Below are 27,835 nucleotides of genomic sequence, written 5' to 3'. Positions count from 1 at the left end.
GGGGAGCCCTTGAAAAATTAAAATGGAAGGAATATATATTTTGATTTTGCCTCAAAGAGATGCTTCTCATAGGCTGTAGACACCCTGCCATCCATTAAAATACATTCCATACCAATAAATACAGTCTGTACCCCATGTTCACCCTTTTTACAAGACCATGATAAATGTTGTACTAAGTATGCCTTATTGAGGTATCACTTCAAAAAATCAACGTGCTGAACATTATTGTCCTGGTAAAATGTGTGTGGCAAAATTGTATGTAAAAAGTTACAAGATTCTACTGTATAATATTGCTGTAACAGATCCAAATTTAGAAAAGCAGGCACAAACAAGTTCATCAGAAAGAAAAGACAACCAACACCTTAGCCTGGTGTCAACAAAGTCAAGGGGACCATCACCTAGTTAAATGGCCATTCTTTGGCAGGAAGAAAGGTGTAAGCAAGAACTTTACATATTGACAATAGAACTGGGGATTCCCATGTAAACAGACCGGCTATCACCTGAACCCCAGCTGGAGATAATCCTCAAAGAGAAGGGAGTGGTGTAAGAACAGAGAACACACACAAATTACCTCTCTACTCTACTTCTCTGCTCATGGCAGCAACAATGCCTGAAGAGACACTGAACTGGGGGAGGCCTAAAAGCTTCCAGCCATTAAAGACTACAAAGAGCAGGTGATGAGAAAAACCTTTGCTTTGAATCTACTTAGCTTGGTAAGTTACATACTAGTTTGCATTTTATCTTTTTATTTTCTTTGTGACCAATTCTGACTTTTATGCCTCTTTACTTGTAATCACTTAAAATCTATCTTTCTGTAGTTAATAAACTTGTTTTATTGTTTTGTCTAAACCAGTGTGTTTGGATTGAAGTGTTTGGGAACCTCCGCTTGAGATAACAAGGTTTGTGCATATCATTTTCTACTGATGAATTGACAGACTTTATATGAGGTTGCATCATCCAGTAGAGAGCTGGGCAATATAAGCCACATTTCTGGGGGAAAGTCTGGGACTGGGAGTTTGCTGGTATCGCCCTGTATGGAATTCATGAGTGGCTGGTAATTCAGCTAGGAGTGATTTTGCATGCTAGATGCTGTATGTGAACTGGCCAGGAGTGGTTGTTCTCCCAGCAAAGCAGTGTAAAGGCACCTCTGATTGGAGAATTGAGGGGACACAGCTGTTCAACAGTCTAGAGTGTACCCTGAGTGATGTCACAATAACCTTCACAGCACAATACATTAGCCAGTCATCAAGAAATATAACAGCAAAATCTCCCCAACCATTTACTGACAGTCAACAAGTTTGGGCTATTACAAACCAAGTGCTGATGAAACAAATCAAGTCTTACCTTTCCCTTCCCCTGCATCTGAGCAGTTCTTAACTGCTGAAATCTCAGCATCATGCCCTTATTAGAACAGCCCAAACCGTGGTGAGTTATGTTTAGTTGGCCAAGTGAAGCAACCCCTCACACTCAACTCAATGACATTTCTTTGTGTGTCTGTAACATGATCATTGTTGAAAATCACATCGGATCAATTCCAGAATCTCAGGAAATCCTCTAGGTATCAATGGGCAGAACCCTATTGATTTTGGTGAAAGTCAGAAACTTAGAAAACCCTGATTTCCATTAAAATCCCTATTTAGTCACTGAGGATATAGGGTGAGATGGTGACCTCATCATTAGAGTTCAGTTAGGGTTAGTGGAGCCCTTAGCTGCCACACCCACACACTGAACAGAACCCTATTGATGTTGATAAAAATCAGAAACCAAAAAAACCCCAAAACTGATTTTAGAAACCCCAAAAGCTTGATTTCCACTGTTTATCAAAATCAGAGTTCTGCCCATCGTGGGGGATGGGGGCAAGGGGCTTGGCTGGAGTGGAAGCACAAAGTGCCCATCTGGGCATACAGCTTGGCCTACATAAGCAACACAGTATGTGACTTTCTAGCATTGATTGTTCACTGGCAGAAGATACATGAAGGTTTCTCATTTAGGCTCTGCTGCATGTCCAACTTCTCAGTCTCCTTTGCTTGTTGCAGGGGCAATACCCCCATAAATTCTTGGAATGGGTTCATCGGTGAAGTATTATTTAAGGCTGCCATGTTTCCAGTGCAAAATATAAACTAATTCCTAGCAAAGTGGGGACAAAACATTTCCATTACAAAAATATTTTTATAGAACCTCTTTTCTTCTTCCTCTCTCCCACTTTACTGCCTTCAAAACCAAATGCCCTTTGACAAACATTGCTGGATTTTGCTTTGAGTGGGTTCGTACTGAGATCCCTCTTGATAATTCTTCATTGCCACAGGCAGTAAGGACACTGCACCTCACGTGGAAAGGTCAGGAGATTTGTGGGGCTCAGATGAGTGGGAGAAGGTCGTTGAAGGACGATTCTCCCCATAACAATGCTATGTTTTAAAGCATAAGTAAGGATTCAGCAAGCTCAGATGTTTCCAGATAACACTTGTTTTGTGACCTCTTGTTTTCTCCCTGATATATACACTGTATTTATTTGTATTATAATAATACAATTTTATTGTATATTTTAATTTTATAATTTTAACTGTAATTTCCTTGGGGCAGGCACTTTGTTATATACTTTACTTGTACAGTGCCTTACACACCTATAACACTATAATAAATAATAATAAATGGGAAATGTGTGGAAGGTCAGAGAAACTTTGGAGTGAAGGAGGGCGATATTAAACTATCAGGGTTTGGTAGCATTTTTAGGGTATGATGTGAGATGTCTGGGCATTCCTCCAGCGAATGAGCAGCAAGCAGACGTGTCAAGAGTTCCTGTATGAAAATACTAACCAAGATAATTCCCATTTGAGAATCTGGGAAAGCAGCTGGTTAGGAGGAAAGAGTGGAGAAGTGGCCCTCTGTCCTGATGAAATGAGTTTCCTTAAGAGGGACACGGTGAGTGAGATAATATCTTTTACTGGACCAACTTCTACTGATGAAAGAGAAGAACTTTTAATCAACACCAGAGCTGAAGGTCTCAAGAGGAGCGACCTGGAAAGCTTGTCTCCTCTTTCACCCTCAGAAGTTGATCCAATACAAGCTATTATCTCACCCACGTTGTGTCTCACACACCCTGGGACCAACAGGGCTACACCACCACCACAGCTCCTCAAAAGCACATCTTTTTGGGAAGTGACTAGGACAGGGGTAGGCAACCTATGGCACGCGTGCCAAAGGCGGCACGCGAGCTGATTTTCAGTGGCACTCACACTGCCCGGGTCCTGGCCACCGGTCCGGGGGGGGCTCTGCATTTTAATTTAATTTTAAATGAAGTTTCTTAAACATTTTAAAAAACATATTTACTTTACATACAACAATAGTTTAGTTATATATTATAGACTTATAGAAAGAGACCTTCTAAAAACGTTAAAATGTATGACTGGCACGTGAAACCTTAAATTAGAGTGAATAAATGAAGATTTGGCACACCACTTCTGAAAGGTTGCCGACCCCTGGACTAGGACATGGCAGGGTTGGTTGTTGTGTCTCAAGTGTCACCCCCGCCCCTGTTTGCCAGACTGGAGCTGGTACACGCAGGCCCCACGGGGCAGGGGGCACTGGGGTAGCGCCTCCTCCCCTGCCCATCGGCAGCCCCGGACAGGCTGCCGGAACTGAACGGAGCCCTCGGGCTGCCCACGTTGCCAGTTCAGCCCCTGGAGCAGCTCGGAGCTGGGAGGCTACAAAGGCCCCTAAAGCCCCCCCGGGCTGCCAGCGGCTGCAGCGCAGAGCCTCAGCGCAGGAGGGATTTGTAACCCCGCCGCCAGCCCCGCCCGGGCTCCCAGCGCCTCCTGACGCCGCTCGGGGGCGCAACGTCACCTCCTGCTTCGTACGGGCGGGGCTCACAGCGCCGAGAGCGGCTGAACCCCCGCTGGGGGGCGCCGGGCGCGGACACAGCCCGGGAGGGAGAAAGCCCCGCCCCCCGGCCGCTGCCGCCCGCCCGCCCAGGAGCCTGCCGGGGGGGTGCTGCCCGCGCACGGCTCACCGCAGCGCTTGCGGGAGCCCCCAGGAGGCGCTAGGCGGGAGAAGTCTCCAGCGCGGGATCATTATATCTGGCCTCGCTAGGCGTCCCTCTATCACCATGGCAACCCTGCGGCGTAAACCATTCTCCTCCGCACTCCGAAGGGAGGGACCGCTCCCATTGGGTGGGGGAGGAGGGAGACAAGGAACTCGAGGTGAGGTAGAGAGAGAATGCCGTTGGCTCGCACTCACCTCCCTCTTCCATGGTACTGTCTAGCTTCAGAGTCTCCCCACGCGTGACCACTGGCGAGTCCGACACTACCATTCCGGGCTGGGGAAGGGGGGGGTCTGACATCTGATACCGATTCATATCTCTGAACTCTCAGGGGTGCTGAATACGGATCGTTCCATTCATGAGCAGATCCCTGTGGAGATGATGTACTTTAACGTATGCCCTTATACAGAATAACGTTCTACCAGTTCCCGGCCTTCCCCTCTTCCCAGTGGTAGAGTCCTAACCCTCTTCCATCGAGGTGGTATGGCCCGTTCCGCCTCCGCAAACAGCTACGGACTTCGAAGGCGTCAGATACGCATGCGCAAGACAGCCGGCGGTGGGCTACAAGGCCAGAGTGGTGCAGGTGAGGTGAGGACTATGAGCTTTCCCGCCGCGCGGGTACTAGAAAGGTAGGGGGACCCGGATGTTTCAGCCTCGTTTTTGATTTAAAGAGACAATGTCCACAATCTCCACTGACACCCCAATACCCCCCCCCAGACACACGCGCGTGTCGCTGCGGTGACGGGCTCCCTGTAGCAGCCCCAGCCAGGCAGGGGGGTGACCAGATCCCAAGGGAGGGGCCGCGGGGAGCGCGCTGCACGGCTCCTGGGTGACCTCTGCGGAGACACAGGGCACATTGAGGCCTCCCGGGGGAGCTGCTGCCCGGCCGCAGGGTTTCAAAGGGAGAAGTGAGTCAGGGCTGCGTCTTCACTGCCCGGATCTGGGAACCTGGGCTAGCCACGCCCATATGTGACCGTCCACCCTGCTGAGCCCTACTCAGCTGTCACCCCTGTAGCCACATCCACACTGGCACTGCAGTAGCCTGGGTTAGGCGCGAGGATTTCTGGGGGCGTATCCCAGGGGTTTTAGCACTGCAGTAAGCGGAGCTATTCAAGCAATTCTTTTGTAGCATGTTGTGGAAGAGCCCATCTGTCCTTCCTGGGCCCCCCCGGGGAAGTGTTCTCAAGCCTGCCAAGCCAGTAAACTAAAGCACTTCCAGCTTGGGACTCTGCAGGCCCCATGGAACGTAGGATATAAACACTGAACCAATGTACAGAAACTGGTAGGTGAATTCTGGTGCAGGAGAAGAGACTACATAGAAGAATAGATGTAGTTTGACTACTATATTTGGGGGTGGGGGGGGGGGACAGGGTCACATGCCCCCCAGAGGTGACATGGGGGGCATGGACACGCAGGGTCCCAGGCCCCAGGGAAGCAGAAGTGGCGTGTGGGGGAGCATGCAGGGTCATGTGCCCCTCCCTCCCACCCCCAATTTTAGCCTTCCATTTAGCACAGAGGTTTTCAAACTGTGGCGTATCCCCCTAGGAGGAAGTGCCCCACAGTTTGAAAACTATCGCCTCCTGCCAGGAGCCAGCGGATCGGAAGCTGGAGGGAACTGCTTGGGGCCCTGGCTCTCCACACTGAGGGAGCCAGGGTACTGGCTGGAAGCCCAGCAGCCCTCCCTGCCCTGCTCCCCAAGCTGAACTGCCTCTGCACGGCCAGGCGCTCCCCAGGCAGGGTGGGTGGCACAACTCCAGGCTGCGCTTTGACGCACTCTTGCCTCTGCCCTGAAGGAGCCTGGCACTGACCAACAACACCCCCAGGAACTGGTCCCTGCCAGCGGAGCCCGGCTGCCACGAGATGCTCCCTCCAGCTTCCGATCTGCCAGCTCCTGGCAGGAGGTGATAGTTTTCAAACTGTGGGACAGGGTGATGTGTCACATGGTTTGAAAACCTTTATGCTAAATGGAAGACAGAAATCTGGGTCGGGGGAGAGGAGAGATGTGACGTGACTCCATGTCACCTCTGGTTTGGGGGGGCAATGCTCCCCTGTTCTCCCCAATCTCTGCCCTGCATAGAAGGTGAAGAAAATCCAATCCTGGGGAATTACGGGAAGGCACTGAAGGATTAGTAGTACCTAAATTATGTAACCTGGGTTACAGTTTGCATTCATACTGCAGAGTGGGTGTGTCACAGCCTGAGTTAAAGCAGAACCCAAGCTTTAACCCCCAGTCAGGCAAGCAAATCTGGATTCAAAGCCACTCCAAAAGCAGGTCAAAGGTTTTATTGTGGTGACAGCATGGGGTTTAGAACTAAAACCCAGGTAAGAGGCTGGGTTAACCATGCAGTGACGACATCCCTTTAAAGGGACTACTTACTACAGGCAGATGAGACTATTCCGGGGTGAATGCTTCATATAGAAGTTTTGTTCTTTTTAAAGTGGGACTGAACAAAGCTCTGAAAATGTACTTGGGGCTTCTGGTTTTAGAGTACAACTGATTAAAATCGATAAAATCCCCAGCTGATCAAATATTTGAGGAAACCAGTAGGTTTCTATAAAATAGTAACTGAAAATACTCTAAAATTACAATATGTACACTCAAGAAGACACTTTCTAGAGAGAGCTTAAAAGATTCTCGCTCACTGAGGGCTCATCCCTAGGTCTTAAGAAGAGTTAAACAGTGATTTTAAATATATCCTATCATTTTACTTTTTTAAAGGCCATAATTTGTCTAAGCATAAATACTGAAAATTGGAACCAACAAACTGGAAATCCTAAGTATTCCATAGGGAATCATCCTGCGGTGTGAGGTTGGATAGATAAGAAACGTCTGAGGGGTTTTTTTTTCTATGTTTTATCCTTGTATCTGGAAAACAGGGCAGGGCAGCAGAGGTGAGCAGGCTTGGAGATTGGAAAGCCATGCCTCTCTTTGGGAACACCTTCAGTCCAAAGAAAACTCCTCCTAGGAAATCAGCCTCTCTCTCCAACCTGCACTCGGTAAGTACTGGGTTCTAGGGATCTTCTATCAACCCTTTAATAACAAGGGGCAGGTGGTCTGCCTTAGAAATGTTACTTTGTCATGAGAGTTGTCACAATATTAGACACTTTCCCCCACCCCTCCTCTCTTATATTCCCATCTGTTTCTCCTTCCTCTTCTGGTCCAGAATCATGACTGCTTACTGATGGCTGGATAATGAGAGCAGGAGTGGAATGTTTAGTTAGTGGCATACTTCACTCCATCTTCATTCAGAAGCCGGATTCACTGCACCTGAAACTTCTGTGTGCTTTTAATACTGACCACAGTGGGGCAGGGACTTTCCTTACAGTTGTCACCAAAGATAAAGTAGGCCCCGGAGAATGAACTCCCCTCATATCCCTAAAGATAGCTCTTTTAGTTCAGGGGTGACGTATGTTGGAAGGAGACTCTGTATAGGTGTGTGTGAGACAGAAGCTTGTACTGCAGAAGCATGTGCAATGTTAATAATAGGACGTCAGATTCTATGGCCACTGGTACAGCACCTTTCACAAGAATGCCAGTCACTTTAGGAAAAGTGAAGGTGTGAGGGAAAGTATGGAGAGAAAAAATGAAAATTCTAGAAAACATTGAATTCTTTCTGCAGCTGGACAGATCGACTCGTGAAATTGAGCTGGGCCTGGACTATGGCACTCCCAACATGAACCTCACTGGACAGAGTCTGAAGTTTGAGAATGGCCAATGGATAGCAGGTGAGGAGCTGCTCCTGTTGCTTTGGTCTGGGAGGATTGTGGAGTTACCTGATGATTATAACTTTGGACTGTCTCTCCTTTAGAGTCAGGGAGCAGCAGTGGGGATCGCAGGGAGACACAGCGCCTGCGCAAGCGGAACCAGCAGTTGGAGGAAGAAAACAATCTCCTGCGTCTGAAAGTGGATATCCTGCTGGACATGGTGAGGATGGGAAGATTCACTTCTCTGAAGTGACCAGAAATGCCCCCGAGACAGAGTGAAGAGCTCTGGGTCATCCCAAAAACACAGATCCTAATGCCAACCTGTGTCCCTGCTCCCATTCCCACTGAGCCCTACCTCGCTGTTAGGCACACTTAACAACGGTAGTGATTGTGCAAGAGTGAAAACTGACTTCATCCACTTCCTTCCCCAAGAGGAGGAGGTGGTCAAGGTCCCTTCAGCAGAAGAGCTGGATTACAGTGAGTACCATATTTGAAAGGAGGGGCCTGAACATCTGGATGATATGGGAAGACTTCCCCCATACTTGAGTGTTTTCCACTTTCTATTGGTACATTAGTATCTTCTTCTCATCTCCCTTCTAGCATCTGCTTGTCACTGTTGGGCTTCCGCACAGTCAGTGAAATGAAGACCTTGACCATTCATGGTCACTTGAGATCTTAGGTTCCATAAGGCCTCCCTTTTTGCAAGAGTAATGAAAAAGATCGTTCATCTCCATATAGTCTTTTACCCCAAAGACCATTATAAACTGAAATACAGCCATACACAGGGATCACCGCTTCCATGAAAAAAATGCAGCCACTCCTGGAGTGAAACATGGTAACTATTTAACAAAGTAAGAATGTTAACCACTATGTCAGGGGCGGCCAAATTTACTGAGCTTCCAAGTCACGTACGTCAATCTTCAGAAGTTCAAGAGCTGAGGTGCGCCTGCTGGGGATAGGGGCTTCTGCCCTGCGGCAGGGTCTCAGGATTTCAGCCCGGTCCTGCTGAAGCCCCAAGCCCTGGCAGGTGCACTCCATGGGGTTGAAGCCCTGAGACTCCCCCTTCCTGCTGGACAGAAGCCAGAGGCAGTGCGCAGGAGGGGGGTACGTGGGGGTCACATGCCCCCCCCCCCCCCAGATCTTTGCTAGGATTTGCTGATCCTGCTCGGTCACATGGTGCCTTTGGGCCCCTCTCCCTGCACAGCAGCTGCTGGAGCTGGCAAGCTGGGAGCTGCAGCCATGGGGAAGAGGCAGTGACATACAGCTGGGAGTTTCAGGGAGAACCCCTAAGGTTCAGAGGGAGGTGTGCCTGGGAGGGCGTGACTCAAGCTGTTGGGAGGGGGGGTGAACCTTTAAATTGTGACACCCCCCCCCCCCCCCCCCCCGCTCTCAGGCACCAGTTGTCTATAGCAGAAGCCCCAAGCCGCACCGCTCCACCCCCCATCTGGTAGGTGGAGAATGGAAGTGTTGTGGGGGGCTCTGTGAGCTGCACTTTAACTCTAAAAGAGCTGCGATTTGGCCACCCCTGCGTTATGTCATCCTGACGAAATAGCAATTTGGGTAATTACATTCTCCTTCCCTAAATTCCTTCTGCAGTTTCAGTTGGAAAGATGTTTTTGTGGTTAAAGCACAGTCAGGAGATCTGTGCTCTCCATAGAGTTTCTGGGTGGCCTTGGGCAACTCAGTGAACCTTTGTGCCTCGGTTTCCCTCTCTGTAAAATGAGTGATATTTCTCTACCCTCACGCAAGGTCTTTGGACACAGTATGCTGTGAAATCCAAAGTATTAATTGGGGAAACTCTTTCTCACTTCTTCCTAAAGCTGTTGTATAGTATGTTACAGACTCAGAACCTGCTGAGTTCCACCCCAAAGGTGCCTGTGTATCTGTAGTGTATGTCTGTAAAGTGCTTAGGGATCCTGCTGGGTTGAAGGGACTTCAGAGATATAAGTTAGATAGTACTTTCCTTGTTCTGGTGTATGTCTTATAAAAACAATACTCCATGGGAATGTGAGGGATTATTCTTACTCTTATTCTTGCCTGCTTTTGGTTGCAGCTCTCTGAGACCACAGCTGAGTCCCATCTGATGGAGAAGGAGCTGGAGGACCTGAAGAGTCACAGCCGGAGGAGGAAGTGAACAACAGCAAGAAACGGGGTTAGGGGACAGGCAAGCAAGGGAATTTGGTTTGAATTCTCCGTCACCCCTGCAAGCAGGGCTCCTAAAGCTGAAGGGCTCCTAAAGCCTGGCTGGGGCAGCTTCATTGTCTTGGTAGCACTTGGTGATATTACTGTCCGCTGGACAGGTAGCCAAGTTCCCAGGCTTGAAATGTTAATGGGGCCTCCAATCAGAAGGATCTACTATACTACTCCATAGAGCTGCTGCAATGCTCTTGATAAGTCACTGTAGGACATGTTCTGTAGTGATGAACATCTGTTTCTCCCAGACCACTCCACACTTCTTTTCCTCTATAGACCTGCCACTCAAGGCACAGAGCCGTTGATGGAAGCATATGTTGATAATCTGTTTTCTCAAGGAGTGCTGGGCAAGAGTCCTTTCTATACTGTGAGCAGAGGAGTATTTATGAGTGGATGGTAGGGAAGATGTCTTTGTATATGTGCATGGCCTTAGTCTCTCTGGTTTGCAGATTCTGAATGGGTCTCCTTGCGAATATCTCACAAGCTGCAGATTGGTCCTTCCCCTGACTCCTGTTCTAAAAATCAAATAACATCCTAAACTAAAATAGTCTTTCCATTTTCAGATATTTATTATTATTATTTTTGTACAAACCATTAACTCTGCTTCCTGCTGTTGGCAGGTGGGTTTCTGGAATTGTTTGTTCTCCTGAGTGTTTCTTACGTTTGTATAAAATGAAAACAAATTTAAAAAATTGTATAAAATTAAAACAAATCACATTTGTGAATCAGTTACATTCTTGCGAAGGTCGGGATCAGGTTACAGGCACATGTGTACACACACACACATATATATATATATAGGGCACCTATAAGTCCTAACTGAAAGCAGGCCCCAGAGGGCTAGACGCTGCACAGACATGTAGTGAGAAACAGTCCTTGCCCTGAAGAGTTTACAGTCTGATTACATAGGATAGACAAAGGGTAAGAGGGGAAACAGGTGGAGTGATTCATTTAAGGTCACACAGCAGGTCAGTGGCAGATCTGGGAATAGAAAGCCAGTCTCTTGAGTCCTACGTCAGTGCCCTATACACTAACTCAACATTGCCTCCATCTCACAGAGATGTATTATGCCCTTCCTCCACGGGCCATGGCACAACTACTGGTCATTTCCTTCCGCAGCAGAGGAGATGAGCAAGTGGGGGAGGGCCGGGGTCTAATTTTCCCTCTGCATACCCACTTCACAAGGTGTCAGGGCAAGAGCCTGTTACCTGCAGGGTTAAACTAGGGACATGAGCCTTTAGAAGCAGAGGGACCAGGAAGCAGTGGGCAATGGAGGAGGCCACCTAGGAGTTACTGATAGATGGAAGAGGTGGAGAGGAAAGGCAAGGCTAGGGGCTGTGCAGCGGGTGTGGGGCAGCAGCGATGGAGCATGGGAGAGAGCAGCTAGGCTGGGGCGCAGGCGAGGGCCCCTTGCCCTGATGGAGTTGCAGAACTGGGCAGCAGAGGCCGCTAGGGGGGAGGTTGACCACTAGAGGCCGCTCTCACCCCCTCCCGCGTGACTGTCGCTCGCCTCCCTTTCGGTGTCTCTCTGTCCGCTGCCCGGGCCTCCATCTCGTCGGCTCTCTTCCGGTTCCGGTGTCTCCCCCTCTGTCCTGGTTGCAGCCATGGCCGCCGCGTCGCCCCTGTCCGCCGAGGAGCTGCTGCTGCCCAAGAGCGGCCCGGGCCAGGCGGAGGAGCTGGAGGAGGAGCTGGAGGACGACGACGAGGTACCGGGGTGGCGGAGCAGGGGGAGCGGAGCCGTCCGCGGGCTCCATGTGCGAGGCTGGGGTGACCCCGGGCGTGGGGGGCGCAGGGCAGGGGCCGTTCCCAGCGGCATCTCACGGGTCTGACTCCGAGCCTGTCCTCCCCCAGCTGGACGAGACCCTGAGCGAGCGGCTCTGGGGCCTGACCGAGATGTTCCCGGAGAGCGTCCGGACCGCGGCGGGAGCTACCTTCGATCTGTCCCTCTCTGTGGCCCAGAGAATGTACCGGTGAGAAGGCGGCGCCGGGGGCGTGGCTGGGTCTGGCTGTCCCGGGCGGGGGCGGGTTGTCGGAGCCGCGTGGCTTTGTTCAGGTCACCAATCAGATACCGCGCTGCCGGTGCTGCGTTCTCTGCCCCTGCCACCGGTTGTTGGGTTTGTGTGCGAGCGTCAGTGGGCAGCGCAGATTGTGCTGAAGGTGTGTGTAGTAACGCTACACATCCTGCTAAAGCATACAGCAGAGTATGGGAGCCGGGACTGGCATAGCAAAGGCGACTACAGATTAGGTTCAGGTACTTTGGCAGAGCTACGTGGAGTGTGCAACACTGGAATATCAAAAATTAGTCCAAATCAGGATTGAGGTACCCAGGCAGAGCTGTATGGGAGTTTCTCTTGGTCCTCCCTTTGTAGAGGCAGGAGGGGAACAGGGGGCTGTCCCATATAAAAGGAGAAGGGAAAACAAGATTTTTCTGTCATGATTATTTTTTCTCTCTAGATTCTCCAGGGCAGCTTTGTGGATTGGGAGTACCTCCTTCATGATCCTCGTTCTTCCTGTTGTATTTGAAACTGAGAAACTGCAGATGGAGCAACAGCAGCAGCTGCAGCAGCGACAGGTGAGCCTGAAACCTCAAGACCCTTTCTCCATTGCAATCCATGAACACAGGCTAATACTCTTTGGTTGCCTTGCAACATAGAGATTAGCAGATGATGATGGGGTTTTGGGGGCTTCATAAACCTTGTCTTGCTTGAGTCACCAGGATTCCCCCCATTCTTTTTCTAATACCAGCAGTTTCAAACTCATTTAGCAGAGAGGACAGGGCTTGATTTAATGTTCAATTATGGTCCGTGGGCCAGGGCATAAATTCAGGATGGCATATTATCCTCAATCCACAGCACAAATCCCACTGATGTCAGTGGGAGGTTCACACAGAGATCAAAGGGGCAATATAGCTTTTATGTAGTAACTAAAGTTTTTATTCATTTTTTTATTCCTAGCAACTCTCTCCCCTCAAGGCTGCACTCGCACCCACTACCCCATTCCATCTGCTAGAGTTATCAGTTAATGCTGACGTTGGCATGTCATCACTGGATTTTTACAGTGGCTACTTCAATCAGATTAAAAGGGGGAAGGGGAATTCATCACTCTGACTCATTGTTCCAAGCTCTCTGCAGATTCAGGCAGCTGACATTTAGTTATTATGTGGAAGGTGCTCTTTGCAGCAGTGAGGGCTAAAAGCTGATTTGGGCTGGGGGCAATGTTCCCTCTCATTTTTTACATCTATGTGCGGAATGAATTTTGTTATGTGCACCAATATAGAGGTGATGTATGGCGGGGGTGGGTCCGAGGAGTTCGGAGTGTGGGAGGAGGCTTAGGAGTGGGGGTGGAGGGGCAAAGGGCTCTGGCTGGAGATGTGGGCTCTGTAGTGGAGCCAGGGATCAGGGGTTTGGGGTACAGGCTGCCTTGGGGCTGTGGTGGGGAGAGAGGACGCCACAGCAGCCTGGGGCTGGGCAAGAGAGCCTTTCCCCGCTGCATGCCTGCATAGACCTTGATAGCCTGCTGCGTAGCCGCACAGCTTAGAGGGAACTTAGGCTGGAGTGTGGGGGAAGAGCTCTTAAATCAGTGGTGGGCAAACTTTGGCCCTTCAGGGCAATCCACTGGCGGGCCACAAGACTGTTTACATTGACCGTCCACAGGCCCAGCAACCCGCAGCTCCCAGTGGCTGTGGTTTGCCGTTCCCAGACAATGGGCGCTACGGGAAGCGGCGTGGGGCCACAGGGACGTACTGGCCGCCACTTCCCACAGCTCCCATTGGCCGGGAACTGTGAACAGCCGTGTCTGTGGACGGTCAATGTAAACACTGTCTCGTGGTCCGCCAGCGGATTACCCTGATGGGCTGCGTGCGGCCCGTAGGTTGCCCACCACTGGTTTAGATTCTGCACAACCTGAGTATATCATGCAGCCATCAAATACATCATAGGCCTGATACAGCTCATGGGCCACGTTTGATACCCTTGACTAAGAGTACTAGGGTGAGATGTCTTCTTTTCCCTTTGCTATCTGAATAAGTCTACAGCAGTTAAGTTAGCTGTCATAGCAGAGGGGGAATGGTATTGCAAAGTGACAGGAGTATTGCACTCTCAGCCCTGCAGAGTGAGTTAAAAACATAAGAACGGCCATACTGGGCCAGACCAATGGTCCATCTAGCCCAGTATCCTGTCTTCCGACAGTGGCCAATGCCAAATGCTTTGGAGGGAATAAACAGAACAAGGCAATTGAGTGATCCATTCCCCGTTGTCCCAATTATACTTTTGCCCTTCACAACATCCCCTGGCAACAATTTCCATAGACTGACTGTGTGTTGTGTGAAGTACTTCCTTTTGTTTTAAACCTGCTGCCTATTAATTGCATTGGGTGACCGCTGATTTGGGGGTTATGCGAAGTGGTAAATAACACTTCCTTATTCATTTTCTCCTCACCGTTCATGATTTTATAGACCTCTATTGTCTCTTTTCTGAGCTGAACAGTCCCAATCTTTTTAATCTCTCCACATAACATTGTTAGCTTTTTTTGTCTGCTGCTGCACCCATTGAATGCATGTTTTCAGAGAACTATCCATGACTCCAAGATCTTTCTTGAATGGTAACAGCTAATTTAGTCCCCATCATGTTGTATGTATAGTTGAGATTGTTTTCCAATATGCATTACTTTGCATTTATCAACACTGAATTTCATCTACCATTTTGTTGCCCAGTCACAAATGTGGAGCCCTTATTATTGGAGGTGCTAAACCTTCTCCTTACTGGAACTCTGGGGGCAGGGAGGGAGGGGTGCTATGCTGTTTTCAATCTTTATAGTTAATTTGAATAGTTTTTTTTAACCCAGTATCATCTCTTGCAGATTCTCTTAGGACCCACTACAGGGCTGTCTGGAAGTATGCCAGGGGCCCTGCCTCCACTTTCTGGAAAGATCTAACTTCCAAAAGCTGCTTCAGATCCATATCACATGGAGAGACCTCAACATTGATTCATTTGAACTGTTGGTTTGTCAGGGTGGGCATTTCCCCCCCCCCCCTTTTTTTTTTTTTAAACTTTAGGACACTGACCTATCCATAATGGGGCAAAATCCCCTCTCCTGGACCGTTTTTTTTTTTGATGGGCTTCTCCCTGTAGCTTCCCCTCCAGAGGTCACAAGTTTTTCCTTTTATCCAATTAGTCCATGCAGCAAGCAGTTAGAGACTTTAAAATGAAAAGCTCCTGCTGTGGACTCCTTACCTTAGGCCACAAGTTAGGTTCTGGCCAGTTTGTTCAGTAAATTCTGCAATCAAAAGAAAATCCTGTATTTCTCCTGGCTAAATCAAGGGCAGAAGAGGCCACCGATAGAAAGGAAGGCGTGTATTTACCAAGAGGCAGAGTGGATCACAAAGGGTAGTAAGTTTCATCTGAGCCCTGTGGGGAAAACTTGTTTTCAAATATTTTCCTTGCAATTTCTTTTGTTGGAGGAGGAAAGGGGAGTACATTTGGTTAAAGACAGAGCTGATTCTGTTTGCATCATAAAACAACTACATTTTGGAAATCAGCTGCATACTTTTTTGTATTAAGTATTAAATAAATTCAACCCAAACATGGTGTGTTTAATAGACATCCCTTGTCCCCCCAGATACTAATGGAAAATTAGAAGAGATGTTGCAGCTTTGCACCCAGATGGGTGGTTAGCCTCTAGTTTTATGTACACAGTGTTAGCTGTGATGGGGTGGGAGATGAGATGGTTCCACCTTAAGACAGCTTAGATAGGTAAGAAATTTTGGATAACTTAGCAATGTCTCAGGAGTGGTATCCTAGGGTTACCTATAGTCAACTAGATGGTTCAGGATCAGAGTTCAGAAGCAGTTTGATGAAGGTAGTTTCTCCCAAGAAGGCCACAACTTCATAACAAAGAACAATTTATTTTTTCCTTTACATACCATGTTACAGAACAATTCAGCTGAACACACAGAAGTGACAGGACACTTTATATGGAGATTTTTCCATTTTTAATATTTGGTTAAACAAAATACATCTCTGTAAACAAACCCAAGACAAGGCTATAACAAAACCAAACAAGCAAAAAAACAAACATGGGCTTCCCCACTCCTAAGCAGTGGGATTAGTCTGTTTCCCCTCCCTCTGTCACCACAGCACTATTCCCCAGGGATGTGATCATACAGTTTCCCTTTTCCTGAGCAGCTGGATCACACCCTTTCCCTGGGGGTTAAGCAGTGACATTAGATACAAATATAGGGAGGCAGCCCTACAATGTTTTTAAAACATCTTTGCATATTGTGCACTGATCCATTGGCTTGCGGCTTCCAAGCAAACAGGGTCTCTCCAAAGTGTGATTTTAATCAGCATAGAAAATTCTTTTGCTGTTGATTTTTTTTCCCTTCCCTTTTAGAAAATGGCTTCAAGTCATAAGCAGAATTCCTGCTTGTGATGTGTTTAAAAATTCTGCCAGCTGGTTTTGGTCACTGGAATGTGGTGGTAAGAAGGAAGTAGGGCTCTTGTAGAAATAGAAACATTGGGTTTGGACTGTAGAATGTGCAGAAGAGCCACTGCCAATGTGTTGTCAGGAGGCTGCAGCATGGTGCCTGTAGGATGTCCAGGGTTGACCACACCATCACTCTTGTCCTGTTGCCACATGGCCTCTGTTTTCTGTTGCAAAGGGAAGGCTTTGGTGGTTTGTAAGTTTAGCTTCAGACACTGGCTTACCCAGGGTGGTTTCCATCACTGTTCTACACTTGCTGTTATAACCAGGAGGACAGCATGTGCATTAGGAAATGAGACAAACAGTCGTAACATATCTTGACCAGGAAGAGTCAATAGTAGTGTGAAATTCATCCCAAACTCACCCTTTCCTCTTTCTGCTGCGGAAGGAATGATTAAACTACACCCAGCACCTGGTGGCATAGGAAAAAACACTGAGTGAAAGAATTCTACTCGAGTCTCCCTGTCTCTTAGTCACTTTTCTCTGCAGGAGGGAACAGAGGGTGAGGTGACTCAGCAGTCAGGGGAATGTCTGTCAGCCAAAACCGAAGTACTTTGTTCAGCTACCATGCTAGCCAATCTGCCTTTACCATCAGGAAGACTCTCTCATGATCCCTGTACGCATCTCTCCCAGTAACTGCTGATGACGACAGGAGGCAGAGAAATCTAGAATTGCAATGCCTCTCTTTGATTTTGCTTTGCGTAACTCCTAGTTTATTTGTAGAAGAGTTTCTCCACCCTCTTTCTTCCTCTCTCATGGCCATGGCTAGTCTTCCCCAGAGGAGGAAAATAAGAGGAAACGACTCCCTCCTTCCTCTTAAACACCTTCAGTTTTATTCCCTTCTCTGCAATCAGCTCCTGAACTAACAAGTGCACATACAGGTACAATTAAGATGTTATATACCGCACCAATGAAAACCCCCTACAAGCCTCCGGTGGCCTCTCTCACTCCAGATGTGATGCTTCTGCACCAGCCTAAACTTGTTACTACTTCTACTCCCTAATCAGCCTGCCCTGCCCTATCCAAAGAAGCATCTAAGCCATCTGCATAACAAAAGTCCCTAAAAACATTAGAGAAGAATCCCCCAACCTACCCCAAGAGTTTCTTTAAAGATAGGTTGTCCCTAACCCTTGGAACATACCCTCACTAAACAGGAGATTCTACAGAGCACCATACCATTGCTAGTGTTCAACAGTTTCCTGAGAGTCCCCCATGATTTGCAAATGTATCCAGCATAGTTTGCTTTGGGGGTAGAGACTGTTTCAGAGAGGAGGCAGCATGCTTGACACCTTCCATCCAAAGAAGTTTTGTTAAGTCTGGAGGGAGTAGTGTCCAACCACAATTAGTCTTTAAGATATTGGGGGTATGGGGAAGAATCAGCAGAGTGTTCCAAACACCTTATCCCCAAAGCTTATTTTAAAGAGCACTATGCAAGGTAATCAGTTTAAAAGCATAGAACTCCCTCTCCTCATTAAAAAGTGACTGGCTTCCTTCCTCCTCCATTTCGGCCCCCACAATACCCTATGCCACTGTCCTATTGCACCATCAATAGGGAAAGAAAAGAGACCAATGAAAGGAAGTTCCAGAGGAAAAGAGCTAGGGCACCCATTATCCAGGCCAGAGGACATCAGGGGGTTGTGGGGGGAGGGACTGGAGCTGTAGTGAGAAAGGACAGGGCAAATCCAGGTCACATGTCAGCTCTCCAGCTCTGATGTGCTTCCACCTCCTCTGGCACCACCAGCAGAAGTTCACAGTTCTTTCCTCTCAGCTGGTGTTTCAAAAATTTCCTGTGGAAATGGGAAGAAGGGCAAAAGTGAGGTGAAACAACAACAAAATCCAGAATAAGTAGTATTGGCTCTGCAAAGCCCTATAGGAGTAAAGACTTATTAAATAAGCAGATGTGACAACATACGTAGGAAGATAATAGGTGAAGAGGTCATTTTTTACAATCACTTTTCTTACTACATATTAAAATTCTAATTAGATCTATACACCACTTGGCAGGTTATTTCAGAACTACATGGGCATAGTTAACTTCATTATTAGAGTTTATACAAAAAAATCTTGCCCGTTCTCCAAGGACACGCACACCTATTCTTGTGAATTGGCAAGATGTAGCGCAACTGAAACAAACTGTCCTCTTTAAGTTTCAGAGATCAGCAATCTCATCAATTTCAAAGCACTTCCCCCTCCTCCCCTCCCAAGGTGGGGTGACTGGGAGGAAACAGAAGGATGACATGGTAAACCTAGTGACACAGAATGATTACTGGCAGTCTATGAACTGGGATCTGATGCATTTTTTTCAGCCTCTCTGACTCAGTGATTTATCCAATAGCAAAGATAGAAGGACAAATAATATGAAAATAAAAATTTTAAATTTCCCTTATATTTTGCCAAAAAAAGTTCCCAAAATGTTATACACAGGAATCATTCACTTAATGCTGAAATGCAACAATTTTGAGACTGAAACATTAACCATTCCAAACCAGCAGTATTAAGCAGCAATCATAGGAGTGAATTAATTCTCTACTGAAAGTTACACACATGGAATTTTAGGTTGTCAGGATGTCATTCAATTCACTAATTCTTGATTGGCACGACCAGCTCTACAGACGTTGCTAGAGCACAGTTCCCCGAACTGGAATCAATTTATCTGGGGCATCAAGGCTAATCATTATGGTTTTCGGCATGTGAGGAGCAAATGCCACAAATCTTCATTAACCATGAACGGTAAGAACCACAATTTTACACTCTAATGTGAAAGACATGGAAAATTTAGCACAAGCACAGAAGTGCCACCTGGATCTCAGAAAGAACAGGAAAATGGGCAGAGGCTCAATTAGCCATTGTAGAAATGGTTTAAGGAAAAAAGCTGCATTTTTCAAATTAAATCCTCTCTCTGTTGGACACACACAATAACTGACTATCAGTGGAACCCTAACAAGTGCTCCCCATCTAAAGAAACATGATAGAGCATGCTGGGTCGGTCCATTACAGGTGTCACCACAAATTAACCATCTGGGTTAATCTACAATCATCATGGTGACAAAACCAGCAGCCATAGGAAGGAAGCCCAGGCTCTCCTGAACTTTGAAGTCTCCTATTAGCTAAATTGTTTTCTTAGCTTCACAGAAATGAGACACATGGGGTAAGATCCAGGAGGGGCATATGAATTTCATTCCCATTCTTCAGTCTTTGCTATCAGAATTCATGCCACTCTACCGTGGCGGTAAAGCATGAACTGTATTGTACCAGATACTAGGTGTTAAAGGCAGATGCTTAATTTGTAATAGGGCTAGGAGTAGGGGATTTTGATGGAAGGAGACTCACCTGAGCTCACTTTCACCTCCAATCCACTCTGGCATCTTGAGTTTGGAGTCGAGATTGTAGTAGGTGCCTCCCACCTCCCGGACGCAGATCCAGTGCTGTCGTTTAAGGGGGAGCTTCAGGGGACCCCAGCAGAGGCTGGAGGGCAGATTCATGATGAAGCCCATCACATTAGAGAGGGCAATGACATTAACATCCCTGGGCAAGCAGAGAGAGCAGAGATGGTATTCAGTTATTTCTCCTACTTCCTTGGTTATAAACCCTAGCACAAGGCAGCTCTCTCCCAAACTATAGCAATTAAAAGCTAGTTCTTAGTACCTGCGCTTGTCCCACCAAACTGCTTCATAGCCTTTGGTCTGAAGCGCTGCCATGATGACATTCACATCGTAGTTCCCGTTTCCCAGCATGCTCTTCTTGTGTGGTGTCACCATGGTGTTGGGAGACAGTCTGTGAACACAAAGTGAAAGAATACTGTTGCAGGAGTTCATTGCATCCGTCTCCCAGGCTCACGCATCCATATTCTAGTTAGAAGTGGCACTGGTTGTTGTACCTGTATCCCATGCATTTTTAATACAAAGTTCAGCTGAAAGGTGAGGATTCAATGGGAAGGTTGTGCAATCCGATTTATTATACATCCTCACAGTTCAAAATCCCAATCGGACAACTGGCCGAGCCTGGCATCTTCAACCTGAACTAGTCTGTTCTCTCTTACCCAGCAGGCAGAGAAATTGACAAGGTATTGGTTCAGCCCTGACTAAAAAGGAAAAGGGTAATGTCATTTAGATAGGAAGCCTCCAAAGAGTACTGGTATTGACTGGGTCTGACCCTACTAAACTCATAAGAAAGGATGAACTCACAGCACCCTAGAGTGGTTTGGCTGCTGGTATGTTTTCATGTTTGCCAAGGAAGAAGTACACATGTATATAAAATCCATCACTGTAGCATCTGGGAACCTATTAAAACAAGCAGTACCACCACTAGATGGACCAACTGTCAATGCTATTACAATAATAGCTCAACAGCTAAGCTTGCTGGTGAGTAAATCTCTCTTCGCTGCCATTTAAACATTCACTCAGAAGCTTGCCTAGACATTATTATTTGTTTGTATTATGATAGCACCGCAACAGCAGCCACAATCAGGATCAGGGTTCCATCATGTTATGTACTGTGCAAACATATAGGCAGACAGTCTCCCCACCAAAGAGCTTACAATCTCAATAAACAAGGCACAGGGCAAAGTGGGAAGGCATATATCATACAAGCAGGCCAGTTAGAGTGATGGTTGGCAAATATCCAGTTAATTACATTTTGTTATTGTTCTGTATTTTTTTTTTAAATATGATTTGCAGTGAGGAGAAGGCAGGAAGGAATGAGGGAATAGGGAAGGGATGGAGGCAGCGAAAGAGAGAGGGGAGGAGTAACTGAGGAGGGCCAATAGCTGAGAAGTGCAGCTAACCACAGAAGATCCATAAGAAAAAGGGGTGGGAGGCAGTTGGAGTAAGATAGTCAAATCAGCAGAGGTCAGATTGAAGAAATTAGTTTGATGACAACACTAGCATCCAAAGGTTGCTGCTTCCAGTGCTTCTGTGTCTGGCTCCAGCTGGAAAAGTCACCCACATATTAGCCCCATCCCCAGGAGCTCCTGCTCTTCCTCCCACATGGCTGGGGGAGCAGAGATGCCTGCTTGGTTCTTACACTGTGCCCTGAAGGCCATCAAACTTTGGTGGACAGCCAGATGGAACAACTTGTGCAGGCTAAGGCTGTCCACTAAAAATACCCTGATGCTAGAGCATTCCACCATAAAGCCCTTGACACCAGGAGGGGAGAGGCAGCTTTTCACACAACTAGGTCCCAAGCCATCAGGGCCTAAGTGGGCAGCATTTTGCACTAACATAAGCTTCTTGGTAGTCTTCAGAGGCAGCCACAGTAGCTTATGTTGGCATAATCCAACCCAAAAGTGATGGGCCTATAAAAGGGAGGGAAGGCTTGAAATAAGGTGTTAATAGGAAAGGCTACTAATACTACTGGTGTGTTTCTGAGCAAGGGTCAAATTACTGCTTCTTTCAACATGGTCAGCATATTACTGTGCCAAAAAGAGAGGCAGCAACACTCACAAGTAATTATGGTCCCAAAACTTCAACTGGCTTTTACTGGTCATACAAAAGCTGCATATCACACGTAGTTGGCCACAACTCTTCCAGGATATCCACTTCCAACACTTAACTGTACTTCTTCAAGAATATTGACTCTGCATATTTACACTCATATGACATGCAGGCTGGTGCTGCTAAGCATCATGATAATAGAAATAATAGCACCTAGAAGCCCCAATCACAGACCAGAACCCCACTGTGCTAGGCGCTGTACAAACAAAACAAAACACACACAAAAAGAGAACAAGACCCTGCCCCAGAGAGCTTACATTCTATAAACAGTGCCCACATTTATAAGAGAGCTGTAAGGCTACAACCACTTTTGTTCTTTCCGGAGGAGTAGAATTCAGAGAAGAAAAGGAAAGTGGGAAGGTTGTATAAATATGTGGAGGTAACATACAAACTGTTACCAGTGAGTAAAATTTCCTCTTTGAGAACTGCTTCTATGTATTCCTACTAGTGTGTGCACCTAGCATGTGGTGTAGAACCCACAGAGAGATCAGCTGAGTTTAATTACACAAGGAATGCAGAGCTGCACTCCCAAAACAGAGTATGCGATCTAGATTCCAAACTGTACAAATACAGCTGTGTACGTATACACGTAGAATTCCAGGTAGCTGTCCTACAGATTTATAAAATGGAATTGTTATGGAAGTATGTCACTGATGTGCAATAGCCTTAATGGAGTAAGCCCCAAGACCATAAGGTACTGTCATCCTGACTAATCAGGTCTCAGAACACAAACTAGTCCTCTTTGACAGATGTTGTGTGTATATGCAAATAGAAGACTCGACATCTAGGGTATGCAATCTAACTTCTTGTGAATAGGAATAAGGTCTGAAGAAGAATACCAGGACATGAGGTCCATACCAGGTCTAATCCAGATGGAAGTCTGGTCCCAAATTTTGCAATATATTTGGGATGAATATGTAGGACACATTTTGTCTCTATGGAATACAATGAAGGGGGGTTCAACTATTAAAGCCTGCAATTCAATAACTCTTCTTGTAGATGTGATTACAGTTACAAAGGCCGTCTTTGGTGACTGGTAAGGACTCAAAGGGTAAGTCATTAGTTTTGTCACCACCAAGTTCAGATCCCATGTTCAATAAGTTCATTGTTTGGTGCGGATACATTCACTAAACCTCTAGGGAATCTAATGACACAGTGAGATGATTGAAGACAGTGGAACTGTCACCTGAAGCACAGTATGCTGAAGATGGCATGTAGTTCTTCAACCTCTCCTTGCCTTCAGTTAAGTTCAGCAAGTAATCCAAGATAGATACAATGGAGGCAGAGCATGGAGACAGGTTCTTTTCCACTGCCCATATGCAAAACCTCTTCCACTTCTGAGAAAGATCTTTCAACACAGAAGCCAAGTCCAATAGAAATGCATCCATGATTAAGTTCTGTTCCTGTGCTGGAACAAAACCACCAGCACTTTTCATTGCGGACTACTGATGGACAGCTCCACTTCTTGATCAGTATGTTAATTATGGTCCATTTTGAAGACTACTCATTATAGTATTGTAGTCTGATTTAAGATTGGAAAAGAAAATGTGTTACAGTCAATCAAAGAAAGATATATGGGTGAGCCGGATACCATTCTCATGGGACTGCTGCTGTGTCTCAGAAGAGTAGCCATGGGAAAAACACATCCCTGCTCATTGATACAGAACACTGCTATTGTGTTGTCAGCATATGGGGGCTACACAAACCTTGATCAATGGCAAAAAGGACTTTAGGTCACGTCCCCTGACATGAAGTTCCAGAACATTTATTTACATGGAGCTTGGCTTCTCACATATTCCAGACTATCAGAGTCTGGTAATGGACCTCCAGCCTAAATTAGATTAATCTGCAATGACTACTATGGATAGAGATGGAGAATCAAAGGGGATTCCCTTTAGTATATTGATGGAGTTAAGTGACTTTCAGAGTAGTATTCACAAGCGCTCCCATGAAAATATAGGAAAAGCATAAAATACTTTGAATTTTATCATAAAATCAAGACTATTGCCTGGATTATTTCTTTTCATATTTAAACAAAAAACTCCATATTTAAAAAAAGTTATCCAAAACTGCTGCAGGATTTGCACCACAATGTGTCAGATCACAGGGACCTAGCTGCAGAATTTAGATCCAGCTTGCCAGAGTATACAGGACCTTGCCTGTGTGAAAATATAAAGGCAATAATATTTCATTCATAAATGAACACCAAGAATCACTCATTTGATCACAGAACACCATAGGAAGTAGACATAGGCTCTAACTTGCAGCTGTTTAGAAGTTTTTGGACAGAACTACATCAAATTTTTTTCATTCTGACCTGTTTTTCAGTCCTCTCCTACCCTCCCCACTCTCAGGCCAACCACATGACCACAAGGCAAACAAAGTATTTTGATGGGAATAATTTACCTTTTAAAAAAACAGGAAGGGAGAAATTTGGGAAACACTAGGAAAGAGCATTGGGGAGGGAGAGACAATTACAGCTGGCCTATTACATAAGGGCATCTGCAACTGAGTCCTTGCACCCCAAAGCGACAGCCTGAACAGTATGAGGGACAGGAAATGGTGTGTGGTGTGGTGGTGGGGAAATAAGGGTTTTTCCATCATTAATATAGGAGATGTGTGACAGAATAGAGAAGATGCCATGTCCAGCCTTCAGTAGTGTCAGATTCTGAACAACCTCCCTCTCCCCCTTGCCACTCACACAAAGGGTATTTCAGATACTCATCCCAGCAATAAAGTGCAAAAAGGGAACTAACAATGCTAGTGCAGGGTGCTCCCTACCTCTGGAAAATCTCTTGCAGTGTTTCCCGGGTGAAGGCGTTGCTGTCCTGGAAGACATTATTGAGGGCATGGAGAGCACACAGCTCCCTACGCTGTTTCTCATGGTAAATACGCAGTGGTGCCAGCTGTGGTGGCTCAGGAGACTCTGATTTGGTTTTGTCACCTTTCCATGGCACGCAACTCATTTTTTCATAGGGTAGTTGTGGGAAGATAGTGAGAAACAGAGGAGTCTGAAGTTTCTCCCCCACCTCCGCAATCAAAACAAGAGCCCACTGATCCCTTCTTTTACAGGCAAATCCTGCTTCCAGCTGGCAAACCCTCTTGTGCTTCAGTTTGTTTAGTAATTGATTGCTTGCAAAAATCACGTAGGAATCATTTTTTCCCTCCCTCCCTCCTCCCCCACCCCATAAAAAGTTGCTGTTGGGGTATTTCCTTCCCTCTGTCTCCTCCCCAAAAATATCAAAATAAGATTTAAATCCGCTTAGCATCAGGATACCAGCTGGAATTTATCACATCGCTCCTTTTCTTCCATCTCCTTTGATCTGTTGCGCTGCTAAAAAGGGTCCAGAGCAGGCTGGGAAGAAATGCCCACCCCCAGGAAGCCAAACTAGGTAGGATGAGGCTAGTCTGAGAGGCCGTTTGCAGGAGCCTCGGGGGCGTCTCAGCTGCCTTTCTCCATCCCTTTGGGAGTGGCTGTGTCCTGAAAAGCAGATGCCAAGGGCTGGGGAGGGAAGCGGCCTCTCGCAAGGCGTGAGGGCGGGAGCTCCTCGCCAAGTCCTGAAACGCTCCTAAGCAGGGAAGAGAAGCCTCGATTAGCCCGTCGGAAAAAGCAGTGGCACAAAGCGCATCGGGCCAGGGCAGGTTCCCGTGGGGCGAGGGGGGAATGGGAGCCCGCTCGAGGCATTTCTACCCCGATGCCCCCGGAGAGCAGCGGGAGCGGGCAGCCCCCACACTCTGGCGCCGAGTGCCAGGGCGCCCCCCACCAGCGCGGCCCTGAGGCACCGTGTGGCCGGGGAGCGCTCGCCCCGCGCGGGGGGCGGCAGCGGGGCAGGGCCCGTTCCCCCGGGGGAGGGGGCGCTCCCCACATGAGGGCGAAGCCCGAGGAGAGCCGGGGCACGGCGGGACCGGGCGGGTCCCCAGGGCGGGGGCTGGTCCCGCCCGGCGGGGAGATGCAGCGGCCGCGGTGTCCCCCTCCCGGGGAGCCCCCTACTCACCGCCTGCCGGCCCCGGATCAACAGCCACCCCCAGGTGTCCCCGCGCACGCGCGCGGCCAACCCGCCCCGCGTAAGGCGCGTGCTCTGGCCCTGCCCCGCACACGCTTACGCAGCCTCAACGCTCAGGGCGCCGTTCCATGCGAGGGATGACGTCACTGCAATCTGCTCGCCTCATGTCCCGCAGCTGTGCCGAGTGCTGACCTGACTCCCCGCGGCCAGGGAGCACGAGCCTGCGCGGTGCCCTGCCAGTGCATAGAGCCTGCAGCCTGGCCATGGGTTAGTCACCCACTGCATCAGCCTGTGTTGCTTGGTGCCCTGCTAGTGTATCGACCCTACAGGCCGCCGTGGATTACGGACCCCTTGTATTGGCCTGTTACTCTGCACGGTGCCTTGCCACTGCACAGAGTTTGAGCTGCAGCCCGGGCAGGAGCTGGACTCTCAGCACCACCATTTAACAGCTCCTGTAGCCATGCATGGTGCTTTGGGTTTGCACAGAGACTACAGCCTATGGATAGCTCAGAGACCTCCTTGCTCTAGCTCTCACAGTCTTCACACTGTTCTGGGATTGCATCCATTGGAAGCCCAAAGCAGGAATATTTTGTGAGGCCTCCCCATACCCAATGCCTTAATAAAAAGTGAATAGGGGGCTCCATTTTGCTGTTTGGGGCCTAAGCAATTGCTTAGTCTAATTATACCTAGTGCCAGCTCTGGGTTGCATAGATACTAGAATCATAGAATATTACGGTTAGAAGAGACCTCAGGAGATCATCTAGTCCAATCCCCTGCTCAAAGCAGGACCAACACCAACTAAATTATATTGCAGCTTTCTAACTCTGACCCTTTCTGTTTCCTCCTTTTGCACATCCCCCCTTCATATGTGATGTAACTAACATGCAATAACAGTAATACTTTCTACTGTGGTCATGAACCCTGAAGAAGAGTGTGAGTAATTTGTTGTTGCTGGGTTGCAGTTTTCTTTATTTTTAAATTAAACCAATGTCTGGAATGTTGCAAGCACAGTTCTGGCAGGGAGCTCATATCTGGATGACATGCTTAACCCTTTGGATACCTCTGGATTTACAGTGGGAACATCTTAAACTGGCAAATACACAATCTGCATATATGGCTCAGCCCTAACCTGGAGTTACTTCTCTGTGGTCAAGTATCAGGGGGTAGCTGTGTTAGTCTGTATCTACAAAAACAACAAGGAGTCTGGTGGCACCTTAAAGACTAACAGATATATTTGGGCATAAGCTTCCGAAGAAGTGAGGCTTTTACCCACGAAAGCTTATGCCCAAATAAATCTGTTAGTCTTTAAGGAGCCACCAGACTCCTTGTTGTTTCTCTGGTGTGTGACAGAAGTTCAGTTTCCATAGGGATATACCAGATCAGATCCAGTGATTTATCTAGTTGGGCCCTGGCTGGGATGATTTAGCTGGGAATTGGTCCTGCTTTGAGCAGGGGGTTGGACTAGATGACCTCTTGAGGTCCCTTCCAACCCTGATATTCTATGATTCTATGATATCCTGTTAATGATAAAAGAACAGGAGTATTTGTGGCACCTTAGAGACTAACAAATTTATTAGAGCATAAGCTTTCGTGGACTACAGCCCACTTCTTCGGATGCATATGCATCCGAAGGGTGCCACAAGTACCCCCAAAAAACTTGTTCCATATTTCTCCCACCCATACCCAACAACCTTTCAGGTTCACTCCCAGGCTCCTTCCCAGCAATTACTTCCCTCTCCCTCAGCTCCTTTGTTTGTTACCCCTGACTTCCCCAAGCCTTTGCACTGCTTCTGAGGGGTGCGGGAAATACGTTTCTGTATTGTAGTTTAAATGCATTATTATTCAAAGTTCTGTATTAATATGCCTAGTAAGGAATCTCTTTGTCAAGAAACATTTCCTGAATCTTTTTTGTTGTCTGTATTGTT

At 47.4% G+C, this 27,835-nt stretch overlaps 4 protein-coding genes across 14 annotated transcripts in view; 2 read left to right on the top strand and 2 right to left on the bottom strand.

Annotated features, from left to right (window-relative positions):
- Window positions 1-4,366, bottom strand: part of FAM227A (family with sequence similarity 227 member A) — a 52,943-nt gene extending 48,577 nt beyond the window's left edge. For 4 of the 5 annotated variants that reach the window (XM_042843546.2, XM_008179304.3, XM_008179306.4 and 1 more), the window contains exons 1-2: window positions 4,234-4,366; window positions 1,973-2,127 (exon numbers count right to left, since the gene is read on the bottom strand). In XM_042843546.2, the coding sequence (XP_042699480.1) occupies window positions 1,973-2,099 (127 nt within the window). In that variant the 5' untranslated portion in view covers window positions 2,100-2,127; window positions 4,234-4,366. Of the gene's footprint in view, window positions 1-1,972; window positions 2,128-4,006; window positions 4,132-4,233 lie in introns of those variants that run through there. The other variant, XM_008179305.4, reaches the window with a different exon arrangement.
- A 115-nt stretch (window positions 4,367-4,481) lies between these two features.
- On the top strand, window positions 4,482-10,659 carry CBY1 (chibby 1, beta catenin antagonist). Of its 6 annotated transcripts, none has more exons than XM_065581052.1 (6): window positions 4,482-4,619; window positions 6,914-7,033; window positions 7,657-7,762; window positions 7,846-7,961; window positions 8,174-8,218; window positions 9,795-10,659. In XM_065581052.1, exons 2-6 carry the CDS (start codon window positions 6,956-6,958, stop codon window positions 9,873-9,875), a joined length of 426 nt encoding a protein of 141 aa, XP_065437124.1. In that variant the 5' UTR covers window positions 4,482-4,619; window positions 6,914-6,955; the 3' UTR covers window positions 9,876-10,659. The 6 variants fall into 6 exon arrangements, with proteins under 6 accessions (XP_065437124.1, XP_065437113.1, XP_065437116.1 ...); XM_065581041.1 differs by having other exon boundaries at window positions 4,495-4,624; XM_065581044.1 differs by lacking the exon at window positions 9,795-10,659 and adding an exon at window positions 8,342-9,784 and having other exon boundaries at window positions 4,495-4,624.
- An 820-nt stretch (window positions 10,660-11,479) lies between these two features.
- TOMM22 (translocase of outer mitochondrial membrane 22) lies at window positions 11,480-15,514 on the top strand. The gene is made up of 4 exons (XM_005302507.5): window positions 11,480-11,640; window positions 11,786-11,904; window positions 12,389-12,506; window positions 14,792-15,514. The coding sequence occupies exons 1-4, from the start codon at window positions 11,539-11,541 to the stop codon at window positions 14,864-14,866; spliced, it is 414 nt and encodes a 137-aa protein (XP_005302564.1). The 5' UTR covers window positions 11,480-11,538; the 3' UTR covers window positions 14,867-15,514.
- A 302-nt stretch (window positions 15,515-15,816) lies between these two features.
- JOSD1 (Josephin domain containing 1) lies at window positions 15,817-26,060 on the bottom strand. Of its 2 annotated transcripts, none has more exons than XM_005302508.5 (5): window positions 25,902-26,060; window positions 24,688-25,475; window positions 20,060-20,188; window positions 19,745-19,939; window positions 15,817-18,201 (listed from the first exon to the last, which is right to left on the bottom strand). In XM_005302508.5, exons 2-5 carry the CDS (start codon window positions 25,173-25,175, stop codon window positions 18,102-18,104), a joined length of 912 nt encoding a protein of 303 aa, XP_005302565.1. In that variant the 5' UTR covers window positions 25,176-25,475; window positions 25,902-26,060; the 3' UTR covers window positions 15,817-18,101. The 2 variants fall into 2 exon arrangements, with proteins under 2 accessions (XP_005302565.1, XP_065437110.1); XM_065581038.1 differs by having other exon boundaries at window positions 26,011-26,044.
- Window positions 26,061-27,835: the final 1,775 nt, after the last annotated feature.

This window comes from Chrysemys picta, chromosome 1 (assembly GCF_011386835.1).
Source record: "Chrysemys picta bellii isolate R12L10 chromosome 1, ASM1138683v2, whole genome shotgun sequence".
Classification (NCBI taxonomy): Eukaryota; Metazoa; Chordata; order Testudines; family Emydidae; genus Chrysemys; species Chrysemys picta.
This window is presented reverse-complemented; position numbering and strand designations above follow the sequence as displayed.

Bases quoted from the DNA above. Each gene is read 5' to 3' on its own strand.
- JOSD1 (XM_005302508.5), bottom strand. From the start codon at position 25,175: ATGCTAAGCGGATTTAAATCTTATTTTGATATTTTTGGGGAGGAGACA. The intron at 19,940-20,059 runs GTACTAAGAACT...CTGCTTGCCCAG, and splicing joins GTTTGGTGGGACAAGCGCAG to GGATGTTAATGTCATTGCCC. The intron at 18,202-19,744 runs GTGAGTCTCCTT...CCATTTCCACAG, and splicing joins GGAGGTGAAAGTGAGCTCAG to GAAATTTTTGAAACACCAGC.
- TOMM22 (XM_005302507.5), top strand. From the start codon at position 11,539: ATGGCCGCCGCGTCGCCCCTGTCCGCCGAGGAGCTGCTGCTGCCCAAG. The intron at 11,905-12,388 runs GTGAGAAGGCGG...TTTTCTCTCTAG, and splicing joins GTGGCCCAGAGAATGTACCG to ATTCTCCAGGGCAGCTTTGT. The intron at 12,507-14,791 runs GTGAGCCTGAAA...CATCTCTTGCAG, and splicing joins AGCAGCTGCAGCAGCGACAG to ATTCTCTTAGGACCCACTAC.
- CBY1 (XM_065581041.1), top strand. From the start codon at position 4,520: ATGGCCCGTTCCGCCTCCGCAAACAGCTACGGACTTCGAAGGCGTCAG. The intron at 7,962-8,173 runs GTGAGGATGGGA...TCCTTCCCCAAG, and splicing joins TGGATATCCTGCTGGACATG to AGGAGGAGGTGGTCAAGGTC. The intron at 8,219-9,794 runs GTGAGTACCATA...TTTTGGTTGCAG, and splicing joins AGCAGAAGAGCTGGATTACA to CTCTCTGAGACCACAGCTGA.